The 17,612-nt window shown below is 65.6% G+C and overlaps 1 protein-coding gene across 8 annotated transcripts in view; it reads left to right on the top strand.

Annotated features, from left to right (window-relative positions):
• Window positions 1–985: 985 nt before the first annotated feature.
• DBN1 (drebrin 1) overlaps window positions 986–17,612 on the top strand; it is a 33,549-nt gene continuing 16,922 nt past the window's right edge. For 3 of the 8 annotated variants that reach the window (XM_048860910.2, XM_048860909.2, XM_048860908.2), the window contains exons 1-5: window positions 986–1,142; window positions 11,160–11,215; window positions 11,471–11,583; window positions 13,136–13,210; window positions 14,904–15,050. In XM_048860910.2, the coding sequence (XP_048716867.2) occupies window positions 1,057–1,142; window positions 11,160–11,215; window positions 11,471–11,583; window positions 13,136–13,210; window positions 14,904–15,050 (477 nt within the window). In that variant the 5' untranslated portion in view covers window positions 986–1,056. Of the gene's footprint in view, window positions 1,143–5,082; window positions 5,207–11,159; window positions 11,216–11,470; window positions 11,584–13,135; window positions 13,211–14,903; window positions 15,051–17,612 lie in introns of those variants that run through there. The other 5 variants (XM_075131197.1, XM_048860911.2, XM_075131199.1 and 2 more) reach the window with 3 other exon arrangements.

Genomic DNA, 17,612 nt, shown 5'->3' with positions numbered 1-17,612 from the left:
CGCTGGGGGGTCCGGGCGGTGGGCGAGGGGAGCTGGTGGCGCTAGGGGGCGGGGTCCGTGTCCAGGGCGCTGGGGGGTCCGGGCGGTGGGCGAGGGGAGCTGGGGCGCTGGGGTGCGGGGTCCGTGTCCAGGGCGCTGGGGGGTCCGGGCGGTGGGCGAGGGGAGCTGGGGGCGCTGGGGTGCGGGGTCCGTGTCCAGGGCGCTGGGGGGTCCGGGCGGTGGGCGAGGGGAGCTGGGGCGTTGGGTGCGGGGTCCGTGTCCAGGGCGCTGGGGGGTCCGGGCGCTGGACGAGGGGAGCTGGGGCGCTGGGGTGCGGGGTCCGTGTCCAGGGCGCTGGGGGGTCCGGGCGGTGGGCGAGGGGAGCTGGGGCGCTGGGGTGCGGGGTCCGTGTCCAGGGCGCTGGGGGGTCCGGGCGGTGGGCGAGGGGAGCTGGGGGCGCTAGGGGGCGGGGTCCGTGTCCAGGGCGCTGGGGGGTCCGGGCGGTGGGCGAGGGGAGCTGGGGCGTTGGGTGCGGGGTCCGTGTCCAGGGCGCTGGGGGGTCCGGGCGCTGGACGAGGGGAGCTGGGGGCGCTAGGGGGCGGGGTCCGTGTCCAGGGCGCTGGGGGGTCCGGGCGGTGGGCGAGGGGAGCTGGGGCGCTGGGGGGCGGGGTCCGTGTCCAGGGCGCTGGGGGGTCCGGGCGGTGGGCGAGGGGAGCTGGGGGCGCTAGGGGGCGGGGTCCGTGTCCAGGGCGCTGGGGGGTCCGGGCGGTGGGCGAGGGGAGCTGGGGCGTTGGGTGCGGGGTCCGTGTCCAGGGCGCTGGGGGGTCCGGGCGCTGGACGAGGGGAGCTGGGGCGCTCGGGAGCGGGGTCCGGGTTCGGGGCGCTGGGGGGCCGGGCGGCGAGGGGCGCTGGGGGATCAGGGCGGGGGCCGCGGCCGGGGCCGGGGCGCTAAGGCCGGGCGGGCGCGGCGGCGGGCGGAGCCGGCCCGCCCCTGGCCCGCCCCGCCCGGCTGCTGCAGTGTCTCCGAGGCAGGCAGGCGGCCGGGTCCTTGGCTTCGCGCGGCTCCCTGCGCCCGGCATGGCTGGCGTGAGCTTCGGGGCGCACCGGCTGGCGCTGCTGGCCGCCTACCAGGAGGTGATCGGCGAGGGGAGCCCCACGGACTGGTGAGCGCCCGGCGCTTTGGGCGGCTCCGCGCGGGGCCGGGGGGGACCGAGCCCCGGGGCGGCGCCCCCCGGGCCCCCCAGCCGGGGCCGAGCGGCAGCCACGAGCTGCCCAGAATGGTGCGCGGGCGGCGCGGCGGGCTGGGGAGCCGGGCCCGGGCCCCTCGGGGCGGGCTGCGCTGGGCGAGGAAGCCGGGACCCCCCCGGGGCCAAGGGCGCCCCGAGACCAAGGTCCGCCCGCTGCGGGGTGGGGGACCCCCCCCGGGCGCAGGGAGGCAGCGTCCGGCTCCAGGGGGGCCCGGACCCGAGCGAGCCCTGCCCAGGTTGCTCCAGCTCTCGGCGCCCCGCTCCGGCTCCCCGGCTGTGGCCCATCTCCGCGGAGTCCCTAGCCCCGGGTCCCCAGCACCGCCCCGGACTCTGCCCGGCCACGGCACCAACTGCCCGGGCGGTTCGGGGCTGTTGGGCCTTCGGGGCTGCAAGAGTCTGTAGCGACAAGCTGCACAAAGGAGGGTGGGGCTGGGGGATGCGGGGGGAGGAGAGGGGAGGGGAGGGGAGGGGCGGGGGGAGGAGGCGGTTGGGGGGCTGGGGAGGTGGGTGGGGGGTGGTCAGGTTACTAGCCGTGCCCGTCCTCCCGCTGGCCCTGCCACTGGCTCCCGTGGGATCCATTCCCAGCCCTGCAGTCTGGCTCTAGCAGGCCCATCGCCTCCTGCCAGGGTGGGCCCTGGCCTGCTAGGCACCCGCTGGGGATGGGCAGCTCTGGAGGCCCCATTTCCTTTCGTCTCCCCATCTTTCTCCAGGGCAGTGTCTACCCTGCCTGTGCTGGAGGGACCCCCAAATTGCTTCTTGCTGGAGTGGCTGGTTCCGGTGGTGGAGACGCAGGCCCACGGCCCCCGAACCGGAGCCACCGACATCCCAGCCTGCACTGGGGAGACGGGCATTGCTGGGGATGCTGGTACCTGCTGGCATGGAGGGGCTGCGACCTCAGCCAGCGGGAGGGGGCAGCGAGGTCACCAGACCTGGCCAGCACCTTGGGGTGCAGGACGGCCGGCTCTGTCTAATGGCCCCCAGTAGGGGAACTCAGTGCTGCATGCCTGGGCCCGGGTCCCAGCAGGATCCTGCGGCTGTGCCCTGTGGAGCGAAGGCTCGTGGGAGCCTGGGTGGCCGTTTGGCACCTTTGCTCAGCATTGGTGCTTGCTCCGGCGTTGGCCAGGCTGGGGAATGGCCTCGCGGTGTGCTCTGGGGCAGCCGAGTCTTTGTCTTTGAGCGAAAAGGCCCCCGTGGCTCTGGTCCTGCCCCCAGGCTCTCCCCGGTTTCCTAATGTGTCCCATGGCTGTGGGTTCTCTTTCCAGTCAGCCGGTGAGGTGCCAGGCTGGTGCCTCCCCACTCTGGCCAGATCTCCAGCTCCTCGGGACGTTCATGTGGGAGCAGGTCTCAGGGTGCAAAGTCTCTTGCTTTTGACACCCCCCTTCTGGGGTGAAATAGCGATGTTGCCCCTTGGCCCGACACGCCTCCATTGGTGCTTTGTCCAGGGCATGAAGGGAAGAAAATGGCTAGTGGCCATGCAGGGCCGGGGCTGCGTCCGGCGGTTCCCCGGGCGGTCGGGCCTGGAGCTTTTCTCTGCCCCCACTCGCTGGTCCGAACTGACCAGGGGAAAGGATCTGTGCTGTCTGGCCCCTGAAGCCACGACCACTCAGCCACACCATCTCATTGGCATCTCCCCTCAGCTGGGTCTGCCCCCTCCCCGCAAATCGCTTGCACATGGGTGAGGCTCTGCTCCCTGGCCCTGCTGGCCCTGGCTGAGCGCTCTGTGCAGGGATTGTTGCCCTCGGCCCCTTTCGCATCTTCCTCCAGCTGCCGGACGGCGCGGCTGGTGCCCGGTTCCGCTGTTAGTGAGCGCTGGGGCCTGCTCCCTGCCTTGTCGCTGGGGACCCACAAGGCCCGCCCAGCGAGTGTGCACTTCACCCCCACTCCAGCTGCTGCGCTCCACTCCCTGCCCTCCCCGGGCCCCACCAGCTCCCTGCCTCTCTCACCCCCCAGCCAAGGAGCAGGGGTGCTGCCCTTCTTCCTGCCCACGCCCCGGTAAAGGGCCAGCAGCATGTGAGCTGCTCTCCTCCCACACAGGACCTGGGGGCTTGGAGGGGCATCAGCCCCCTCCCCAACCATGTTACCGCAGAACAATAACTGGGGGGGCAGGGGCAGGGAGCAGGCACAAAGGGTTCCGGGGAGACGGCCAATGAGCTGGCGATGTAGCGAGTGTGGGGTGTGGGGAGCTGGAGGCCGGGGGCCAGCGTGGCCCCCGGCAAGTTCTAACCTGCTTTGTGAAGTGAGGCTGGAGCCCTAGGTCTGGGCGGGGGGGGCTGAGCAGGGGGCGAAGTGGGGAAGCTCCATGGGGTGTGCAGGGAGGAGGGTCTTGAGGCGCTGGGGATGGAGTTGACCCCCGGGGGCTGAGGAGGACTCCCCACTTCGGGCAGGCTGGAGCCCCTCTGGCTCTGGAGGCAGCTCTGAGCATGTGGTGGGCGGAGGCTGCATTGGAGGCCCCGGCCAAGGGGAGACTTTGTTCCTGGGTGTGCTGAGGGAACCTGGCCCAGGGGCTGCTGCATGGAAAGGTGGCTAGAGCCAAGGCACCGAGTCTGGCGGCGAGGGGAGCAGCGACCTAGGGGCCGGGCGTCTGCCAGCACTTGGGGATGGCCAGCTCAGCCAGAGACGTGGGCTGGGGTCGGGTGCTCAGACCGGGAGCTCTTTGAGCCTGGGGGCAGCGTCCCCCTCCAGAGTCGGGGCTGGGGGTCGGGGGCTGCTCTGGCATGGGGCAGGTAGCTTGTTGCTGGTGAGATGCTGTCCGGGCCCCTGGAGCGCAAGGCTCCCAGGCCGAAGGGCCTGGCACGTCCCGGCTGGCTCTGGGGCTGCTGCCCAATGCGCCCCAAACATGGGGCCTGGTGCCACTGTGGGGTGAGGCCCAGCTTGCAGCCAATCAGATTGCAGGATGCAAATTGGCCCAGTGGCATTTGATTGGCCCAGCGGCCATTGATGTCACATGGGGCTGCTGAGCAATTGCCCAAGTGGGAAGCGCAAATCTCCAGGGGCGGGCGGAGCCGCGCGGGCACCCTGGGCTGGGGTGTCCTACCCGAGACAGGCTGGGTGAGGGCAGAGGGGGCATGTGCCAGGCAGCAGGAGAAGTCCCTGGTGCTGCCCCCTGCCCAGTGCGGAGTGCCCACCCTGGCAGACCAGGCTGAAAAGGAAGCCAGGTCCCCCCTGCTCCAGCCCCAGCAGCCGCCTGAGGCTGCAGACGGGTCACCCCTGCTGGCCTAGGTCGTGGGAGGCGCAGTCAGGTTGCTGCTGGCCCTTGGGGGCGGGGTGGGCACACGGCACCTGTCTAATCCTGCAGACAGTGGCATTGGCTTCTCCCCCAGCAGCCAGCGGGACCCTGTCTCCGAGAGGTCACGGCCAGGGCCCCATCCAGCGTGGCCCTTCTGGCCAAGTCACTGCTCCTCAACGGGGGGCGACCCGAGGGGGCGGCACATCTCTGGTCACACTGACCAGGGGCCAGGAGACACTGGCAGTGTTGGGCTGGCTTCTGACAGACTCCGCCCGTGGTCTCTGGCTGGGAGTCCCCTTCCAGGCCGCCTCCCATGTGGCTCAGGCTGACCTGAGCAGCCCCGACCCCCACGTGGGCCCGTCTGGCCCCAGGGGGCAGTAGGGCAGCACCATGGGGAAAGAGCAGGGGCAGGGCGGGGAGCGCTCCTGAGAGCTGGGGTGCCAGGGCCCAGTCTGCCCACCCGAGACAGTCCGCTGGGAAACACTGTGCATGCAGCAGGGCCGGCCTGGGGGCTGAACAATGGGCTCCTTATGCAGCCAGTCCCCCAGCCAGCCATGCAGCAGCTGGGGCACGGGCTGTGTGCTGCATAACAACAGCCCTGGCAACAGTGTGCTCTGGTCACCTCCTCCCCACCCACCCGGATGAGCCAGGTCGGGGACAAGGCCCTTGTCCGGCCTCCTGGGGAGCACAGGCCAGAGACCTGCCTCACACGGTTCCTGCAGCGGAGCTGGCAGAAAGCTCTCCCATGGCTGGGGTGAGTGCAGCCGGCCTGGGTCCTCGGCTTCAGGCGCGGCTGGGCAGGGGGCAGGACTTGCTTCTGGAGTTTAGGCTTTGCCCCTCCTTTGGGATCTCTGCCCCCTCCCTCTAGGTTGCTGCTGGGCGCGTGGTGGTTCTGGGGCTGGCAGCCCTGGGAACCTGGCAGCTTCTTGGGAGGGGCAGCAGCCCCAGCCACTGGGCCTGAATTGTTCCTTTATAAAGATCTAACTCAGGGGCTGGGCTCTCTGCTGGAGAAGCTGGGTGCAAGGGGAGGAGGCTGGGGACAGGGTGAGGTGGTGCAGAGGGGCCGCTCCACCATCCTCTGGGAGCTTGTTCTCAGGGCATGGGCATCAGGCTCCGTGCTCAGGGTTCGGCTCAGATAGCAGGGGCTGCGGGTCGGGAGTGAGGGCCATCATCAGAGCAGGGGGCTGGGGCTGGATGGGGCCATGGAGGGAGCTAGTGCTCCTAAGCACGGCCTTGTTGCGCAGACAGGGCTCCCATCCCAGGGCTGCTCAGCACAGGGAAGGGGATGTTTAGTCTGGGGCTTCCCCTCCCCTGAGCGTCCCGGAGGGTCCGGGGTCAGAGCGGCCCCTCCCCCTCCCTGCCTGGTGGAGGCGGCTGGGCCCATTACTCCATAGGAAAGGAATTCGGTGCTGTTTTCCGTGCAGTGACTTGCTGGGCCTGCATTGGAAACACATGTGCGCAGGCTGGGGGGGACGGGGCTTCTCCCCCTCCAGGCCATGGGGTGCAGGGGTCGGAACAGGGCTGCCTCATGCCCCATTCACACTCTGCGCGGGCATGTCCCGGGCCCGTGCTTTGTGCTTCCCCCCCTCGCTGGCTGCTGGGCCCCAAGCCTGGGATGTGCAATGTGCTGTCCCCGGCCCATGTGGTGTGAGGGCTGGTGGGGCAGGGCGCGGTGCTGCTCCCAGGGTACTGGGGGGCGCTGGCTCGGCTGCTGGGGTGCAAGAGGCACTTGAGGGGCTGACAAAGGGACACTTGAGGGAGGGTCTCATGAGGATGATCCCCCTCCCCCGGCCTGGCTGTGCAGTGACTGGCTAGCTTGTCTGCGGCTGAGCCCAGAGCTCTGAGCAAGGCAGCGGCACTGGGGGTCTCTGCCAGTGTCCCTCCTCATTATTTATGTCCATGTGCGGAATGAATTTTGTGATGTGTGGTGGTACATCACCTTCGTACTGGTGCACATAACATTCATGGGGTGGGGCTGAGGGGTTCACGGTGCGGGAGGGGCTCTGGGTTGGGAAAGAGGGTTGCGGTGTGGGGGGATGCGAGCTCTGGCTGGGGGTGCGGGCTCGGGGCTGGGGATGAGGGGCTTTGGGTACAGGAAGGGGCTGGGGTAGAGGGTTGAGGTGCAGGGGGTGAGGGCTCCAGGGTGGGGCCGGGGATGAGGGGCTTGGGGTGTGGGCTCAGGGCTGAGGCAGAGGGTTGGGGTGGGGGGTTTGGGGCTCTGGGGTGGGGCCAGAGATGAGGTGTTTGGGGTACAGGCTGCCCCAGGGCTGCAACGGGGAGAGGTGCCTCTCCCCAGCCATGGCAGCTCCGGCGGGGCCAAGGGAGGGGCTCCTCTCCCCAGCTGGCTGCGGCAAGTCCGGGACAGGTCCGTGTTGAGGCATCCTCTCCCCGCCACAGCCGTGAGCCCCTGTGTGGGGCTTAATGGGCAGCTGCGCGGCCGTGCAGCTTAGAGGGAACTTAGGTCTCCGTGTCGTGGAAGATGGTGCCAATGGGGCGAAGGCCTGGCTTGGCGAGGAAGCTGGAGGGGGTCCTACGGCCCATGTGGGCACATGGGATAGCGGTGGCCTGTGGAACTTTCTGTTGCCGGAGCTGGGATGCAGAGCACGCAGCATTTGGGAGGGTGGTGGGGCAGGCGCATCTGGGCCTTTGTGCTCTGCCCATATCTAACATTGCCCTTCATGTCTCTTCCTCCTTGGCCTGCTTCCTGTCACCTCGTCCCATCAGCCCTGGGCTCTGGGACAGACTCCCCCACCACTGCCAGGCTGCAGAGGTGCCCGTGCGGCTCGCTCACACCAGCATTGCACCGCTGGCCCAAGGCCAGGCACACAGGGAACTGAAGCTGCTAAAATTAGCTGCCCATTGTGAGAGTTATTGGAAGGTCAGGCTGGTTTCTGATTGCACCAGGCTGGTCTGGGCCAGGCCCCTGGGCATGCTGTTCCCCCAGGCACGCTCCCCCCTGGGCCGTGCCCGGTGCAGGAAGCAGGGCTCCCGGTGGCTTTGGTGCTGTGCCACTGGGAAGATCCATGCCACCCTGTGTGGAAAGGGGGCTCGGGCAGCCTGGGCACTGACCTGGCCATGCAAGGGTTGGGGGGAAGGAAATTACCCAGTATCCCTCAGCCCCGCCCAGGCTCCCTGGCCCGCAGTGACCCCGTGCTTGTCGTGTGCCCATGGTCTCCCAACAGCACTGCTCCCGCTCCGCTGGTATTGCCCCCCCCAGCCTGCCCCTCCCCCATTGGCAGCGCCACTTGCACTGGCTGAATCCACGCGGTGCCCAGCCCAGCCCTCGAGTCTCCTGTGGCTCAAACCTGTGGGTATCTCCATCTGCCCTGTGCAGCTGGGGGAGGGTCTCGGATGCCCCAGGGCTGAGCATGCTGCGGGGAGGGGCAGGCTGGTGGGGGGCTGTGCAGCAATGAGGCTCCAGCCGATTGTTCCTGTTTCGTGGCCCCGTGTGGGGTGTTGCCTGGCACCGGGCTCTGGGCAGGGGGCAGTGCCCTTCTGTGGGACAGGCAGGGCACTGGGGCTGTGCATGGGGGGCAGTGCCCAGTGTGGGGGTGTCTGTGCAGGCGGGGACTGTCCCCGCTCTTTGTCTGGTTACATTGGAGCTGGGGGCTGGAGCAGGGATTTGGTCGCAGCTCGTGGTGCTCATCAGGGGCGCAGGAACCCCGTGGGCTCCCCACTGCCAGGCAGGCGAGTGTCCTGGTGCCCCGGTGCGGTGGGCTGGGATTTTGAGGGTCCCCGCACATCCACCCCATCCCTGCAGCTAGGCTGGAGCAGAGTCCAGGTCCATCTGGCTCAGAGTCGGGGGGCAGCCTGGGCCGGGGAGGAGCCCATGTCCTGAGCTGCCAATCTGGGAGATTTGGATTTTGAGATTAACGTTGATCTCCTTTATGCCATTATCTGTGTCTCAGGGAGGGGGGTGGCTCCCAGTACTGCCAGCTCTGTACCGGTTCAGGGACTGGGGGGTGGGCTGCTTGGGGGGTGTTTGTCCCCAGTGGTGCAGCTGCTCCTGTCCCCCCACCCAGTGCTTGGTATGGACGGGTCCCGTGGGAATGGGGGAGTGGTCTGCGCCCACGGCTGGGTTTGGACTCTGCCTGGTGAAAGGGGTGAATGCCCGCAAGAGCCACAGGCAACATGAGGGCCAGGGTGGAAGGTTGGGGGGTCATTGCGTCCCTGGGCTCGAAGCTTGGTGGTTACTAGGCCTGGTAACAGCATCCTGCTTGAGGGGCTGGACTAGGGGTGGACAAACTTTTTGGCCTGAGGGCCACATCTGGGTTGAGAAATTGTATGCAGGGCCATGAATGTAGGGCTGGGGCAGGGGGTTGGGGTGCGGCAGGGGGCTCGGGGCAGGGGTTCGGGGTGTGGGCTCCGGGGTGGCAGTGGTGCGCAGTTGGGCTAAGGCAGGCTCCCTGCCTTCCCTGGCCCCATGCCACTCCTGGAATGGCCAGCATGTCCGGCAGTGGCTCCTGGGGGTGGGAGGGGGCAGGCGGCTCCGCTGCGCGCTGCCCTCACCTGTGGGTACCACCCCCAAAGCTCTCATTGGCCGCAGTTCCCCGTTCCCGGCCAATGGGAGCTACAGGGGGCGGTGCCTGTAGGCAAGGGCAGCGCACGGAGCCCTCTGTGCCCCACCCCAGGAGCTGCAGGGATGTGGTGCTGACTGCTTCCGGGAGCGGTGCGGGGCCAGGGCAAGCAGGGAGCCTGCTTTAGCCCCACTGCGACATGGGACTGGCAATCCTGCGGGCTGGATTGAAAGCCCTGATGGGTCAGATCTGGCCTGCAGGCCGTAGTTTGCCCTCCCCTGGGCTAGGGGCTCCTGGGTCTCCTGCTGGCATGGCCCTTGCTGGGCCATGGGCAGGGGGGCCCTCAGTGCTGATGGTCGGGGACCTGCAGAGCTGACAGCCTGAGTCTCTGCAGCCTCCAGGGATGTGAGGGATGAACGGGGTTTGTTAGCCCTGCCTTGGGGGGCCCGGGGCTGAGGCCAGGGCTTGCGATTCCCCATCCCCTGCTCTGGGCCTCCAGGGGCTAATGTGACTGCCCCTCCCGGGATGAGTCCAGTCGGCCACGGAGCTGCCCTGGGCCCACGTGGCCCTTCCCCTCCCCATCCCCCCCAGAAGCTCAGCCAGGTGGATGAGGAGCTGGGTGCAGGGATCCCAGCTCAGCAGATGGGGAAAGTGGTGATTCAGCAAATGGCCCTAGCTCCACAGAGTGTCCCTCAGCGAGCGGCCTGGTGGGGGATGGGGAAAGGTGCACAGCCCAGGGGCCGGGGCGGCGCGCTCGGGGGCCGGGGGGCCAGTCTGCAGTGGGGAGCAAGATGTGTTTGAGGGGAGGGGTCCATGGGGCAAAGTACAGCAGCTAGTGCCCCCGCTAGGGCGCCTGCCAGATACCAGTGCGCCCCCTGCCTCCCCCACTTCCCCCACTAATCATCTCCTCATCTTGTGAGCGCCATCCCAGCTGGAGAGCTGGGTGGTTGCCATGGAGACAGAGGATGCTGGTTGCCTAGATAAGCTGAAATTTCCCTGTCTTCGCCCACCAGCCCTGGACCGTCTCTGCCGGCTGCCCACCCCCGCCTTTGAGGAGGGGCCGCCATGGGGTGCAGGGGATACAGACAGCAGGGCTTCATGTGGGGCAGTGGGTGGGGGGAGGGGGCCTTCCCAAGCACAGTCCGGAGAGGGGCCGGTATCCAAGAAACCGTCTCCATGGAGCCCCCATCACACCCTGAAGGCTCATTGATTTGCTGCTACTGCTTTAATTGCCTTCCGCTCCCTGCCAGGGGCTCACGCAGCTTGGGAACGTGAGCAGCTCTTGCTTTGTCCTGCGGGAGGCGCTGCTGCCCGAATCCCAGCGTTCCCTGTGGGTGAACAGTCGCTGACTGGCCCCAGCCAGGTGAATCCTGGTCCCTTCCCCCTCCAGTTGCCCGCCGCCCCCATGCCCCCAGCTCATAGGTGCCCAGCCACCACGCTGTCTGGTGGGGGGGGTGAAAAGGACCCGCTAGGTGCGTTGGCCTGGGGGCCGGGACCCCCAGCCCTGTTGGCCATTCCCTTCCACGTGCCACTGCTCAGCCAGGGCCTGAAGCCCAGGGCAGGGGGTGGCTCACCCCCCACCCCCTGCTCCCAGAGCAATGGGGCCCCAGAGCAATGGGGCCGGGACTTGGATTCCGCCCCCCGTCTTGCTGGGAGTGGCCACAGGGAGGCTTCTCCCCGGGCCTCTGGTGCCTCCGTCCCCGGCTGGCCCTGGGACAGGTGCCCGGGTAGCTGGGGCAGGCTGCTGAGACTTGCTCTGCTCAGGGGCAGGCGAAAGGCTTGTGCTAGTGGCAGAGACTTGCTGGGAGCCGGGCTCTGCTGGCGGCCCCCCTCTGCTGGCGCCCGCAGGCTCAGCGTGAGGCCACGCGGCTGGGTGGGGAGAGGGGTCGTGCAGCGTGGCCTGGAGCGCCCAGTGCGGGGGGGCACAGCTCCCTGCCCCCATCCTGGCTCTCCCGTGGGAATCTCCTCCCCAGGGCTGAGCTGCTGGAGGACAGGGTGTGCCAGCTTCTGGCCTCGTCTTCCCCCTCGGCTGCGGGGGGAGGCTGGCAGGTGTGCTGTGTGTGGTAAGGGTGCGGGCCCCCCGTGAGTGGGCTCTAGTGGAGTGCTGCGGCTGTGCCCGCCCCATGTCCGGTGCAGGCGCCGGGGCCATGGCTGGAGCCTCGCTGTCCCTCACGCGCTCTCCTCCCCCAGGGCTTTGTACACCTACGAGGATGAGTCTGACGACCTGAAGCTGGCTGCGTCGGGAGGTAAGGGGACCCCAGCCCCCCACCTCGCTCTGTTGCCCATGCCCCTGCCAACGGCCCTGGGGGTTCCCTCCCTCCTGCCTCTGCAGGGCTGCAATTTTGGGGGGTTGAGGGCGCCTAAACACCCCTCCCCCACAAAGAACTTGACACCTGGGGGGGCAGGGTGGACAGACTGTCCGTGGTCCCTCCCTGCCTCATCCCCTGTGTGTGTGTGGGGGGGACAGACTGACTGACTGTGCTTCCTCCCTGCCCGGCCAGGAGGCGGTTTGCAGGAGCTCTCTGGCCACTTTGAGAACCAGAAGGTGATGTACGGCTTCTGCAGCGTCAAAGAGCCCCAGGCAGCACTGCCCAAATACGTCCTGGTCAACTGGGTGAGTAGGGCCCGCGGAGGACTGGTGCAGGCCGGCGGGGAGGAGACCTCCTTTGAGCCCGTTTGCAGAGAACCGCATTCGGGATGATGAGGCTCAGGGTCCGGTGTGGGTTGCAACTCGCCTGAGTCATTGCGGTGGGGGGGCTGGTCGTGCTGTTCTGTGGGGGTTGGATGCCTGTTCCTATACACTATCTGATAGCTCTCTATAGGTAGGGGGATCCTTGCCTGGTTCGGGCCTGTTCCTGGCCTAATGCTAGTCAACGTGATCAGTGAGCTGGAAGAAAATATCAAGTCATTTCTCATAAAGTTTGCAAATGACACGTCAGTTCTGGGAGGGACTAAGGCTGGGGACTGGTCAATTCTAGGGCCATCTGGGTCGCTTGGCAGCTGGGCTCATTAGACAAGCATATGTCTGAATACAGTGCAAAACAGGGTGGCACATCTGGCACCCGAGGGTGGGGGGGTGCATGGCTGGCTGGGGGCAGCAGCTAAGAAAGCAGCGACTCAGAACAGGACTTGGGGTCGTGACGGGAACCAGCTGAGCCAGGGTTTCAAACAGGATATTGAACACGGGCAGAAGGTTCAGCGATCCAGGGCCTGGGAAACCAGCCTGGTGGCACTGGGTCCATTCACTGAACACAGAGGAGGCTACAGGTGCCCTGACCCTGGTCTCTGGATGCCAACATGGGGAGGAGATTCCCAAGAGGAGGGGGTCCTTCAGTCCTGCTGGCCAAGCCAGAACGAGAGCCAGTGCCTGGAAATGGGACAGGACACAAGCCAGACAAGCCCGGAGGCACCGATGGGAACAGGGAGGGGAACTGACCACCAGAATTAATTGGGAATTTCCTTGCTGCAGGCCGAGGCGGATTCTGCCTCACTTGGAGTCCGTAAATCCTGGCTGGGCCCCTCTGTCTGTCTGAGCCAGGGGCTCTGTGCTCTCCGGCCTCCCAGAGCTCAGAGGGGATGGTCCTGTGTGGCCTGAACATCCAGGAATGCTCTCCCTGCCCCCTGTCTCCAGGGTCCTTGGGCTTGGGGGCTGGGCGGGGCCCGGTGGCGCTGGGCGGGGCCCCGTGGCATGGCCCTAATGCACCTGGCCCCATAGCTTTTCCAGGGATCCCTCCTGGGCTCTTGTGCTGCCACCTAGTGGACCTTTGCCTCCCTGCACTGGACCCAGCTGAGCTGCGGTGGGGGGGGTCTCTCCAGACCCCAGGAGTGTAGCCTGGGTAGGCTGCGTGCCCCCACCCCCCTTGGCATCCAGGCCCACGCAAGTCTGAGCAGGGGTGGGATGCTGCCGCCACAGAGGCCCAGCGCATCCCTCGGGCAGCTGAGACGCAGGCAGAGCTCTGCGCCCGCCCGCCGGAAAGGGACACTCCGGCCGCCCTGCCCTGCCCAGCTCGGCGGGCGGAGCCCCGTGCCTGCGGGCGCCAGGCTGGGAAGAGGGCGTCGGGGGAGACACTGAGCAAGCGCCATCTGTCCTTGCCCAGCCCCCGCATTTCCACTCCAAGCTGCAGCCCCTGCAGCCCCGTCTCACTCTGCTCCCTGTGCCCGGGCAGGTTGGGGAGGACGTGGCCGATGCCCGCAAGTGCGCCTGTGCCAGCCACGTGGCCAGGATTGCAGAGTTCTTCCAGGTCAGTGCGTGTCGCTACGCGGGGCAGGGGCGGGATACGGGGGGGCAGGGGCGGGTACGCGGGGGGCAGGGGCGGGATACGGGGGACCCGGACAAACCGGAGGACTGGGCCAAAAGAAACCTGATGAGGTGCAGCAAGGATAAGGGCAGGGTCCTGCACTTAGGACGGAAGAACCCAATGCACCGCTACAGACTAGGGACCGAATGGCTCGGCAGCAGTTCTGCGGAAAAGGACCTAGGGGTGACAGTGGACGAGAAGCTGGATATGAGTCAGCAGTGTGCCCTTGTTGCCAAGAAGGCCAATGGCATTTTGGGCTGTATAAGTAGGGGCATAGCGAGCAGATCAAGGGACGTGATCGTTCCCCTCTGTTCGACATTGGTGAGGACTCATCTGGAGTACTGTGTCCAGTTTTGGGCCCCACGCTACAAGAAGGATGTGGATAAATTGGAGAGAGTCCAGCGAAGGGCAACAAAAATGATTAGGGGTCTGGAACACATGACTTATGAGGAGAGGCTGAGGGAACTGGGATTGTTTAGTCTGTGGAAGAGAAGAATGAGGGGGGATTTGATAGCTGCTTTCAACTACCTGAAAGGGGGTTCCAAAGAGGATGGCTCTAGACTGTTCTCAATGGTAGCAGATGACAGAACAAGGAGTAATGGTCTCAAGTTGCAGTGGGGGAGGTTTAGGTTGGAGATTAGGAAAAACTTTTTCCCTAGGAGGGTGGTGAAGCACTGGAATGCGTTACCTAGGGAGGTGGTGGAATCCCCTTCCTTAGAAATTTTTAAGATCAGGCTTGACAAAGCCCTGGCTGGGATGATTTAGTTGGGATTGGTCCTGCTCTGGGCAGGGGGTGGGACTAGATGGCCTCCAGAGGTCCCTTCCAACTCCGTTATTCTATGATTCTATGTGTTGGGTGCGGGGGTGTGCTGCTGGATTCATTGCGGTGCAGTAACAGGCCCAGAGAGTCCGAGGTGCTAATGTGACCCTGCCACTGTTCAACACTGAACAGGGTTAAACAAGGGCTGGGTTTGGTATCCAGAGCCCTGGGGCTGCTGAGTGCCAGGCAAATGCCTCGGCGAATCCCCCCCCCCCCCCCCCCCGCACCAACTTCCCCTTGGGGACCATTTGCTGAAGAGACAGAAAAAGAAAAGTTTGAGCCTTTGAAATGTGAGTATCAAGCCAGGCTTTAGTTTTGCAGAGTCCCACGTTCCCTTCCTCTGGCTGCAGAGCCGGGAAAGGGGCAGACCCTTGTCCGACACTTCGAGGTTGGGAACTGTCCTCTGTGCAGAACCGAGGCGGGAGCTGGGCTGGGCCAGAGCTGCTGGTTACAGGCGGGTCCCTTTCCTGTGGGGCCGGACCACGGCAAACGCGCAGAGAGGAGAGAAAGGAGTGACGCCGAAACACACAGCCTCCCTGGCCCAGCACGGCGAGGCCTGGCAAACTTGTACCGGCCCCATGCTGGCCTGTGCTCCCCGCAGTGCTGCAGGAGACATAGTGTGGGCCAGCAGAATTTCCAGTCCCCAGGCAGGGGCGGACCAGCCCAGGGGAGCCAAACCAGGGAGCATGGCAGTGGAGGGCCAGGAGAGGGGCTGGCTGGGGGTGGGTCAGAGGCTGGGCTGGGGCAGTGCAGCTGTTGGCTCAGATCCCCCCCATGCCAGCCGGCCTGGCTCTCCCATGCTGCTCCCCGGTGCAGGGTGTGGATGTTATCGTCAATGCCAGCAGCGTGGAGGACGTGGACCCGGGGGCCATTGGGCAGCGCCTCTCCAATGGCCTGGCTCGCACCTCCAGCCCCGTGCTGCATCGCCTGCGGCTGCGAGAGGACGAGAACGCCGAGCCCGTGGTAAGGCCCCGCATCCAGGCTGCCTGCCCCAGCCAGGTGTTACAAAGTGTGGGGGAGTCAGGACCCTGTACCTCTGCTTCCTCTGAGATTCACATTCACCGTGACTCTCAGCCAGCCGGTAGAACAGAAGGTTTATTAGAAATGACAGGAACACAATCCAACCCAGAGCTTGTAGGCATGAACAGGACCCCTTAGTCAGGCCCTTCTCGAGGTCAGGGAGATTAGACCCCAGCCTTGGGGCTCCCTCCTCTTCCTCAGCCAACTCCCCGCTCAAAAACCCCTTCAGCGTCTCACCAAGCTTCCCCCAGCCAGCCCTAAACTGAAACTGCCCCCCCCCGCCCCCGCCCCTGGATTCCTTTGTTCTCCAACCCTTTAGCTCTCACCTTGCAGGGGGGGAAGGGCCCAGGCCATCAGTGGCCAGGAAACAGGGCGTCCACCATTGTCTGTGTCCAGACCCCTGCACACACCTGCCCTCTAGGGCTCTGCAATGATCATACACCCTTATCCCACTGTCATGGAGTGTGGGGGAGTCCGGGCCCTGCACCCCTCTTCCTGGGATTCACTGTGACTCTCAGCCAGCCAGTAAAATGGAAGGTTTATTGGACAACAGGAACACAGTCCAAAACAGAGCTTGTGGGTACACCCAGCACCCCTCAGTCAAGTCCTTCTGGGGGAGCAGGGAGCTTAGATCCCAGCCCTGGGGTTCCCTGTGTTCCTCTACCCAGCCCCAAACTGAAACTAACACCCCCCTCCCCACCCCCCAGCAGGCTCTCTCCTGCAGCCTCTGTTCACATTCCTGGGCAGAGGTGTCACCTCCCCCTCCCCTTCCTGGCTCAGGTGACAGGCTCTCAGGTCTCCCATCCCCAGTGAAACTCCCACATTCCCAGCTCAACACTCCCCCCTCCCTGCTGCGTCACATCGTCACACCCACCACCTACATACTTAAGAACTGCATAGGGGAAATTGAGGCACCCCCACAGTATTCAGAGAAAACATTAAGAACAGTCCCACTTTGTCACACCACCCTGAGGTCGGCCAGGTCCCTTAGCTTCCACAAGGAGGAATCTTTCTGGAACTCAGCGGTCGGGGAAGGGATGGGAACCTGCTCCCTTTTGCCAGCTTGGTCTGAGGCCGCAGCCTCTCTGAGCCATGGTCCCTCGGCGCTCCCTCTCCTCCGGGCTACAGTCCTGCACCTCTGGCAAGGTACCCTCCCTGAAGTCAGGGCATAGCGCCCCTCGCCGGCTCTGGCTACGGGTCACAACCAGGGCTCCCTGGGGGTTGCTTGGCCAGTCTTCTAGGTCCCCCTGCCCCCAACACCTCAGTGGGCAAATGGTGGTGCACCCCCACATCCTTGGGGCCCTCCTTGGCCCTCCATTTCAGATGCACCCTCACCACAGGCACCTTGAATGGGGTCCCACCCACCCCGCTCAGGGTCAGGTAGGTGTTGGGCACCACCCGATCTGGGGCCACCATCTCGAGCCGGGCCAGCGTCACCTCTGCGCCCGTATCCCAGTATCCCTGGACCTTCCTCCCATCCACCTCCAGAGGGACAAGGCACTCGCTCCTTAGGGACAGCCCCGCACCCCCTTCTAAACTGAAAACCTTGAGTCCGGAGCATCCAGCCCTCCAGAGGAGCTGGCCTGGGGTACTCTTCCTCCTGAGCAGTTGATAAGCTGCTAGCCCACCTTGCCTGGGCAGTCTGCCCCTCGTCCGACTGGGTCCCTACCCAGTTAACCCTGGGTGGGTTCGGTCTGCTCAGTCTGTCCCTGAGCTTGGGGCACTGGGTCCGTACGTGGCCTCTCCGGCCACAGTGATAGCAGCTCGTGTCCCGTTGGTCCCCTCGAGCGGGTCAGCTAACCTGATGCCGGATGTTCCCTTTGGGAGGGGGTTCTCCATATTTTCCCACTGGAGGTCCCATGGTGACTCTCTCTCTGCATCGTGGTGCGCCTGCTTGTTTGGGATTCCTCTTTGCTACCCCCTGACCAACCACAGACTCGTCGGCCAGCTGCCCTGCATGTTGCGGGTTCTCTGGCTTTTTGTCCACCAACCATAGCCTCAGATCAGATGGGCACAGTTCATACAGTTGCTCCAGTATGATTAGGTCGAGCAGGTCCTCCTTAGTTTGGGCGCCATCCATCCACTTGCTGGCATATCCCTGCATCTGGCGGGTCAATTGTAGATATGTGCCCTCAGGGGTTTTACACTGACTCCAGAACCTTCTCCAGTTCATCTTGGGAGTCATCCCAAGCTCGTGTAGCAGGGCCTTTTTGAATAGTTCGTAGTCCCCTACCTCCACCCCTTTCATTCGGCTGTGCACCTCCATGCCTTTGGGGTCCAGTATGGGGGTGAGAAACTGGAGCCTGTCTGCAGGGCCTACCCTGTGCAGCTCGCAGGTGTTCTCAAAGGCATTCAGGAAGTCATCTATGTCCTCCCCTTCCTTACACTGGGCCAGGGAGCCCTTGTCAAAGCTCGGTGCAGTCTTGGATCCCCCCACGCTCACTGCAGCTGGAGGCTTGCTGGTCCTCAGCCTGGCCAGCTCCTGCTGCTGCTGCTTTTCCCGTT

The sequence above is a fragment of the Caretta caretta genome, chromosome 8 (genome assembly GCF_965140235.1).
Source record: "Caretta caretta isolate rCarCar2 chromosome 8, rCarCar1.hap1, whole genome shotgun sequence".
Lineage (NCBI taxonomy): Eukaryota > Metazoa > Chordata > Testudines > Cheloniidae > Caretta > Caretta caretta.
This window is presented reverse-complemented; position numbering and strand designations above follow the sequence as displayed.